The sequence below is a fragment of the Takifugu flavidus genome, unplaced genomic scaffold, assembly GCF_003711565.1.
Source record: "Takifugu flavidus isolate HTHZ2018 unplaced genomic scaffold, ASM371156v2 ctg555, whole genome shotgun sequence".
In the NCBI taxonomy this organism is placed as follows: domain Eukaryota; kingdom Metazoa; phylum Chordata; class Actinopteri; order Tetraodontiformes; family Tetraodontidae; genus Takifugu; species Takifugu flavidus.
The window spans coordinates 1-9182 of NW_026622169.1; the positions used below are offsets into that span (position 1 = coordinate 1).

The window sequence follows — 9182 nt, forward strand, 5'->3', positions numbered from 1 at the left end:
TGATGGGCTGCTGCAGGTCTGGAGGTGATCCAGATGAGAGCTGAGGGAAGCAGGTTCCCCTGGATGAGGTTCACCAGGAGCACGTCAACGGACGATTCTTGTGTGACATCAGAGATGACCTGATGGTTGTTGAAACCCAGTGAAAATCTGCTTTCATCCAGGCCATCAAAGATGAACAGAAGTTTCCAGACAGTCAGATCTTCTGCTCCGATCTTCTGTAATGTTGGATGGAAAACATGAAGCAGTGAGAGAAGACTGTGCTGCTCATCTCTGATCAAGTTCAGCTCCCTGCATGAGAGTGGAAGCACCAGACTGATGTCTTGGTTCTCCAAACCTTCTGCCCAGTCCAGACTGAACTTCTGCACTGAGAAGGTTTTTCCAACGCCGGCGACACCGTTGGTCAGAACCACTCTGATGTGTCTCTGTTGCTCAGATAAGACTTTGAAGATGTCCTGGCACTTGATTGGAGTGTCCTGGATGTTCTTCTGGGAGGTTCTCTCAAGCTGGCTCACCTCATGTTGTGTGTCCACCTCCTCACTTTGTCCCTCAGTGATGTAGAGCTCAGTGTAGATCTTGTTCAGCAGGGTTCCACTTCCTGCATGAGTTCCTTCAGTCACATGTTCACATCTTCTCTTCAGACTCATCTTATGACCTTCTATCACCTCCTGCAGATCACTTCCTGAACATAAGTAAACCAATGATTCCATCTCTCATAAATCATCAACACAACTACAAATTCATGACATCACAAATTAAATCTCATATTGAACAGTTTTACTTTGTTTGGGCTTCATTTCAGCATCTCCAGATCTGCTTCCAGATTGTGAACAAGAGGACTCTCCTGGTGGAGCTGCCTGGTCCCAGTTTGATAGGATGTGCTCCCCCCTCTCACTATGAAACACATCTCTATTAGTCCTTTGATTTATAGGATGAAAGAACCTGATCAAGACTCAATATTGTTCCAGCATTTATGTCTGAATTCATCTTTCAGTTTAAACCTGATTCTTGTTTCTAATCAACAATATTCACATTAAGTCTGTAACTATATGACTGTCTGAGGTTTAAGTGTTAAACATCTCCAATAATAAACTCACAACCTGCTGCTGTTAATGTGACTAACAGCTGCCACACAAACACATCATCACGCTTTAGTTTCTTACATTTCCTCTGAACTTCTGAAGTCTATTGCTTTATCTTTGGAGTGGTCACTCTTCAGGGACACCCAGCTGGGCACTGTGGACTCTGCTCTGTCCTCGTCCATCCTGAGGAAACATCAGGAATAGTGATGAGACTGTGATGAAGGTAAATAATCTGGAGAGGTTGTAGTTCAATAATCCCAATTCACTGCATTTTTATCAAACAGGAACATTTCTAATCCATTCTGGATAACAACTGAATCAATAAATCAATGATGTCTCTGTATCATTTTCATGTTTTCAGAGTTTAAGCTGCTTTTTTTAACTGTTCCCTGCAGTGAGAAAAGAACTGGCACCTTTTCCAGCCCCTCATCCTGCAGCACTGAATGTGCTCTAAAGTTCTTTCCAGAGCAAACGTCTCTGCACTTGCAGCAACATGTTGTAGTCATGGATCCGTGAGGAGAACCGGATACAGGAAACGCCCCCACTTTGATCCCAAAACCCAACTGGTGGCCAACGGTGGTCCGGCAACGACGGGGACGCTGGTCCATCGGGCCCACAACACTGGTTTTCCACAGGCCAACATGGTGAAAGGACTGTCTTCAGCTCAGCCACTAAATTATCTGGTGCTACATAAACATACTAGTCAGGACTTTTTAACTTCCCTCCTTGTTCCCCTCTTCAATTATTTCTATGATCCAAGTCCTCAAAGATCACTGCTCTATTTAAAATAGATGAAAGAAATGACACCCACTCCTGCATTTCTTTCACAGTGGTTCCACAACATCGAACAATAAACCACTGTGAGAAACGTGCAACATGAACTTTGGTTCCCACGTTTTCTCCTGTTGGTGTCCTGTGATCCTGTGTGGATTTAGTTATTTAGTTTATTGTCTTAAATTGGTCCTGCTGAGAGATGCTAACTTGCACACGATTAGATGTTGTTTGACAGGTAATACCAAAATATCCAGCTGTGACCTGGACTGTTGAACAGCTCTATGACTCTAAGAGCTTTTCACCTGTCACAAAAAAGTTTAAAATGTTGTTAATACCTGTTAAGACTCTCTAACAACGTTAACAGCACAATACTCACTTTACACTCACCTTGTCGCTCTTCCTGCTTCGTCTGAACAGAATACTTTCACTTTTAAAACCTAATCAGCAGCTTTATGGCGTATATATTACTACCATTAAAGCGTTCTGGGAGGGTTCAAAGTTCTTTTAGGATCAGTAGCAAAGAGCAGAAAAATAAACTAAACTTCACTTCGAAAGACTATTCAACTATAACTAAAGCCAGACTATAAGAAAGTTAAATAAGACCGATTCATTTATAATGTATAACGATGTTTTGTGCTAAAACTAAATATGAAGTCTCGTTGAATTTTCTTAAGCCAAGAATTCTTCAGCTCTATGCAGTTCTTCAATAGTAACAAAAATGTTTTCAAATCTTGATTTTATCTCCAAACACAACTGTCAATTTTTCAATAATGCTCTTCGTTTACTCACCTTGTCGGTCTTCAGTCTTCCTGCTCAGTCTGAACGGAATACTTTGACCTTTCCTTTTTCCTCTGTTAATGAACAACTTTATGGCTGTTGATTAATATTCCACTACTATAAAAGCATTGGGAGGGTTCAAGATGAAAAGTTGTTTTGCTATTTTAATGCCCTAAAATGTTTTTGCATTTTTAAATGAAAACTGACTAACTTAGTTAAATAAATAAATTAGATTTATGATGCTTGACAGACTTGAAAGACTTGTAAAAGCAGCATATTTCTGCAGCCCTGGAGTCCAGGAGGAGCAGCAGAGGTCAGAATGTGTCGGAGCGCGTTTAACTATTGTCTGCAGTTCCACGCGTGTCCACCGGGTGGCGGTAAAGCACCACATGATATTTCTCCTTTTTGGAACTTCTTCAGCTGCGTTGAGCTTTAAATCTTCACCTGTCGCTCCCTTTAAGCTCTAAACTTTGCGGTTCTGTGTGTAGTTTGTTGGTTTGAATATTTTGATGAATTCTGATGATGAGTGACTGTCAATGACCAATAGAAAGTTCGTCCATTGTTCTCCTGCGTCACACATTTTCATTATTTAATGTCATTTTTGGGTCTAAACTGGACCAGTTCTGTGAGCTGTTTTGCTTTTTCTGTGCACCAGATGTTCCAGGCAGGTTCCATCATCGGACACAGACGGAGACAGGTCACGTGACAACAGTCAGCCTTTAGTTCTTTATTACAGGAGGATCTGGTTTATATACAGACACGTATCTGCAAAATACTAAAAAGTCTATGAACCCAAAGTACTAAAAAGTCTACATCCACGCACACGCGTGTATTAAGTGTTTATACACACGTGTGCGCGTACGTGCACACTGTATATTCATCTAATAACTGTTAGTTTCTAAAACAGCAAAGTAGAGTCACTGAGGCACGGCTTCACCTCCTTTACACCGAGGTTTCCCTGAGCAGGTGTGATGAACTGTTGCAGGAGGAAAAGCATGGAACATGTTAATAACCGGACACACAACACTCAGGTTTATTGTCTGACGGCATCAGTGTCTCTGGTTGCATCTGTCTGAGGAGCATTGTGAAACCAGGAGCAGTGTAAATGAGGGGGGGGGCAGTGAGTGGATGCTGCATTCATCAACACACAATAGTCAGAAGAGAAGAAGGAAGAACAGAAGCCCGTGTTCCTCAGTGTTGGTGTGGAGACGCCTGTTTGGAGGAGCAGGAAGCAGGCTGGACTCTTCCAGCTGGCTTTAATGCCACTTCTCTTCTGAGAACCTCCCAGCAGCTTTCTCTCCACCATCTTTTTACGCTGAAGCTTTTTGATCATTTCAGGTCAGATGTTCTTGGACTGAGGTTAACATGTTTGTTCTTGTGCTCGGAGCGAACCGACGATCCTCTAAAGTCAGGCATCCTAAAGGTGGATGTTTCCTGAGGCCTGGAGGCTTTAAAGTGGCGCTTTTACCCACTTGTCCTGTTCTGTTGGAAACTTGATCCAAAAACCTTTTCTGGAGCTTCATGTTCTGCTTTTTTGAAGGAATGAAATGGTTTCATCAGCGCTGCCGGGGGCTGAGCAGGCTTCATAAATCTGAAGCTCTGAGATCCTTTAAAGATCTCCTGGAATCAGCAGATGGGGGTTTGATCCAAAACTGTAAGAATCAGTCAAGCGATCAAATCTTGACCCAGTCCAAGCGTGAACCAGTCCATCCAGAGCTGATTATGGCTCAGCCAGGAGGAAAGCACGGCCTGGGGGGGTTCATATGGAGCAGGCACATTCTGGCTCTATTGCTACTGAAAACAGCCCTTCAGCACAGCAGCCTGAAATACAGTTCTGGAGAACACCTGTTCCCAACAGAACCTGTTTAAAACGGGACCAGTAAAGATGCCCGGCGTGACCACGACCACGGGGAGGGGGGGGGGGCAGAGACAGCGGTAACGCCACTGCCCACCGATTCACCTGGAAACAACAAAAACCCCAGCAGCTTGGACCCAATATGGCAGCGTGTTCCTCAGAAACGCTCCTCAAACTCTCCCCACAGCTTCATTGCTAAACAGGATTTGGGTTTTTTGTCCGTGCTAAATGGAAAGTGTTTGTCCTTTGGTGGTCCAACAGGACCACGATTTGGATGGATGGATGATTTGATGTTATTGAGAATAAAAACAGCTGAAAATGGAAGCGGAGATGTTTCAGAGCACCAGAGTTCAGAAAGAGTTTCTAATCAAACACCGCCTGTTGGGAATGATGAATGGATGCATTTTTATTCATCTGGTGAATAAAAGACTACGTGGTGTTAGACTGATTATTAATTATAATTGTTAGACTGGTGTTGGATTTAAAAAGTCTCAATATTTGCCAACAGCCGCACGCTTTAAGAATTTACCCCGTGCGTGAATAATTCAGAATGAAGAGGGGCGCAGAAGAAAAGGTCGTTCCTCTACGTTTCTGCAGCGACATCACAGTTGTAGAGGGTGTTAGCGGGCGCTAACCAGAGCCAGCACAGCTCACTTCCTCCCGCCGCTGATGCTAGCTGCAGATTCTTAAAGAGTTTCCCCGTTGAAGCTTAAGGGATCCCTCCAGGGCCGGCCGGGGCGAAGGGCCTGTCATCCTGCCTTATGAAGTGCAGCAGCTTCTTTCTTCTCCTCGCCCTGCCATATTTCTATTTAGCAGGTCTGCGGCCGTGCAGGCTTCAGAAAAACGGATCAGAGTGGATGGTTTGTGAAAAGGGAGGCAGCCGCGGTGAATATGCACTCGCCAAATCAACGCCCAGGACGCACCCTGCGGAGGTCAAGGTGAACCCGAACGGGATCCGCGTGAAGCACAGGGAAGCACTCGCTGCTCCTTCCTGTCGCGCCCGCCGTGCCAAAGGTTCCCTGTTTATCTGTGAGGGGACAGCGAGCACGAGTAATACCCCACGTGCACCCCCACGTGCACCCCCACGTGCACGCGTGGGGCGGCGTTCTGCGTCTCTTCCGAGTTCAAGCGGCCTCTCTTGCTGCCCGTACGCTCGCGCCTCCTTATTTAGATGAACAAACGTAATAAATCCATCATTCAGTCCGCATCCATTGTGGAATTGATCCACTTCAATTCCAGGAAGTGCTCTTTGTTGTAAACACAGCATTATTTATCAGGAAGCCAAAGTGTCGTGTCTCATTAAGGACAGCTAAATGGGATTTGGAGTAAATATGGCGCATGGATAGCGCGATTTACATCGGCTTATTTATTTGTGATCCCGCTATTATGGAAAGCATGGTAGCAATCTCATCATCATTCATTCTGTAATTAACTCCCTCTTTCTTTATCTGCTGGAAGAACGTCTTAATTGCCTCCCAAACCAGAGCGCCGCCCCTCCCCCACCCCTGCAGCTTGATGGAGGAGGAGCTACAGCTTCATTTAATGTTCAGTCATTAAAGAACCTTTACTGTGGAACCCTAAACTGCTCTTCAAACAACACCAGGAATAACATCTGGGCCCAAACACCGGTCGGGGACGTTTATAGCCGCGTTACTGGGTCAAATAAATCACGCTAACGCCAATAAAACGTTAAATTTAGCTTCGCTGGCACGCTGTGTGGTTCAAAAACGATGACACTTTAAACTTAATGGCAGCAACGATCCCATTACACATGCCCCAACACACACACGCTAATGTTCAAGCACACGTGTAGCGCCACACACGCCTGCCTCACAAGTTCCAGCCAACACTGAGTGATGCCGCTGCATCTGCATGATGTTTTATTCATGCTATCAGGGCTGTATCCATTCACGAGTGATCGTATTCCTCTGCGGGCCTCCTGAGCAGGTCTGCCTCAGATATGGGAGAGATCCGACCGGAGGGGGGACGCGGCGCCGCAGGACCTATCGGAAGCCGTCATACTGGTCAGCAGCAACGCTAGCAGGAGCGTGAGGCACGTCCCAGGGTGGGAAGGTGTGCATTAGCATTAGCAACAGATGGCTCATCTGCATGTCAACAGGAGCAAAGCTCGATGCCTTGAAGAAGTTTTGGAAAGTTTTGGAAGAGTCCAGGCCTCTTCCTGCCCTGACCAGATGGCTTTTTTATCCTCTCACCTCCCCAAAGCTCTTCCTTATCACTGAGCCTAAAAACTGCCCCCTGTGGCTTTTTATCTGCATTCAGGGAACTCGATGCCCACTAGCAGCTCCCCGATACATGATGGGATGTCCCGTCCTAATTGCCAGAATCAGTTTCTTACCAATATTGAGTTGCTGCACATTAAAAGGCTGAATCCTGTCCGCCTGTTTAATGACTTAGCAGCCTTATTCCGGGTGGGTGGTCACTCTGGGATTTGATCGTGCTACTGCAGCAAAATGTGGTTCATCTGGAGCCAGCGCCAGGAACAGCCAGAAAGGGGGGACGCGGCCCCCAAAACCCACCCTGCGCGTCACATTTTAGCTTTGCACCACTTAGGCCACTTTCTAAACCCTGTCAGCTCGCCTCTCCTCTCATGTGACCATCGCGAGAAGCGAGCCTGACTCAGCCAATTCGAGCCGGGGCCAGCTGCGGGATGGAGGCGCACCGCCGCGCAGGACGCGCGTTCTCACCGCGGGCGGAAACGCGGCGGCCGCGTCCGGCAGCGTTTGGATGGTGCCGGAGAGCGCGGCGCATCCTGCAGCTACATCAGGTCCTCAGCTGCGGCGTGGAGGAGGAGGAGGAGGAGGAGGAGGCGGAGGAGGACGAGGAGGAGGACGGGAAAATACCAACCATCCGAAATATAAAAACACAAGCCGCGTCTGGAACCGGCCATGTCGCGTCACGCAGAGATCGATCCGATCAGATAACCTTCAGATAACATTGATAAAGAAGGCTTGATGAAGCGTTTGTGCCAGTCCTGCGAAATAACAGCCACAGGTGCACGTTTATCACCTTTATTAGAGACATGAAGGTGTCAATCATGAACTCGTTCCAGATACCTGCGAGTGGGGAAATGTCTGTTCATCCTCGGTGACACAGAAAACAAAAAAAACCCAAGTGGCCAACGGTGGTCCGGCAACGACGGGGATGCTGGTCCATCGGGCCGACAACACTGGTTTTCCACAGGCCAACATGGTGAAAGGACTGTGCACCGTTTCATTTTAAAGAGCTGATGAATTTCATTTTTCACGATAGTAGAGGCTAATACCCACAAAATGATGTTTTGTATGGTTGTGAAATGTTCTAAGGCAGAGTTATGTGGTTCAGAAAACCTTACTTTAAAGGTGAGCCTTGAGGTCCAATACCGAAGTTGTAAGGTTTGTCTTTGAACCTGTCGCTCTTCATGGACACACAGCTGGACACTACGGACTCTGCTCTCTCTTCCTCTTCCATCACACATTCGCTCATTTTTAAATGTGAGTCTAAACGGTGAAGCAGGAACAGTCTGCTGACACAGAAAAGAAGATTAAAGAACATGATTCTCAGCATGAAGACAAGCAGAGGTCTGTCCAATGACGTATTGTCGGCTCATTCACATCCAAATCTATTATATGATGTCACCCTGTACATCATACAGGTCACATATATATTGGAAAAAGTTTTGGGACATCTTAAAAGTTTACACCATGTTAAATATAAAATAGTTGTGGAAAAAATGTTTCTCCTGGGTGTTTCAGAAGGTGCGGTGGCATTAGACGGACGCACACAAATACAAATTAAATCATTTTTTATCTGGTTATGGTTTACAAGAAAACTTAAATTCTTTCAAGATGTCAGTTCTCAACATTAAGTTCAACAAATAAGATGAGAATGCATTCAAAACTAAACAGAAATACGTCATCACATCATCAAAGTGGGTCAAATGCAGCATCATCTTCTGTCATCTCAGACAGGATTCCAAGAAGAGGATCTTCATTTTCAACAACGCACCTTGACATCTCATCATGGCTCGTCTGTCAGATTACAAGCAGCTTTTTTTGATCAGGCGCATCATGTTTCTCACCAACACATGATGGTGCTGGAAAAAACATCTGTAGCCTGACCTATAGGTCAAAACTCTGCATGGCGTGCACAGCTACTAGTTGCAGCTGGTGTTGTGGCGGAGGAGATCCCAAACATATCTAGCAAGCTTGTTTTGGAGCAGAGCTTGTCCACCACCTCTGACCCCACTCATCACAGAAGTCCCACCATATCCATGGCCAGGTGTGTTGGCAGCATTGGAGCCAGCCTCAGGAAAAAGGTGTGTCAATATCTCAGAAGTGATGATCAAGTTGCCACAACCCAACAGAAGTCAAGCAACCCAACATGCTGAATAGAATAGATGACACACAGCAAAGGGCAAAAACACCCAATTCTGCTCAGACTAATCTTATCTGACCACATGTACAGGACCAAAAATATCAAAACACCATGGGTTTAGGTTTCGTTTCGTTTTCTTGACTGCTTCATTCAAAACAGAACACATTTCATAAATCCATAATAACAAATTCATATTCCACAAAGAACCAGTTGTTAAAACAATAAAATGGAATGCCTTGATCTCTCCCTCTTTCCATACTCTCTTTTTTAAATAAAGGATTGATTGTCCCCTGGTGGAGGGACAAAGAGAGGAGGCTAAAACT

General features: G+C 45.6%; 1 protein-coding gene across 1 annotated transcript; it reads right to left on the reverse strand.

Moving 5' to 3' along the window:
* Window positions 1-11: 11 nt before the first annotated feature.
* On the reverse strand, window positions 12-8627 carry LOC130520842 (NLR family CARD domain-containing protein 3-like; the record flags this gene model as incomplete). Its single annotated transcript, XM_057024567.1, has 5 exons — window positions 8491-8627; window positions 7838-8005; window positions 1161-1262; window positions 779-891; window positions 12-679 (listed from the first exon to the last, which is right to left on the reverse strand). Coding segments are annotated over exons 1-5 (1059 nt in total), but the record flags the coding sequence as incomplete, so codon positions are not given.
* Window positions 8628-9182: the final 555 nt, after the last annotated feature.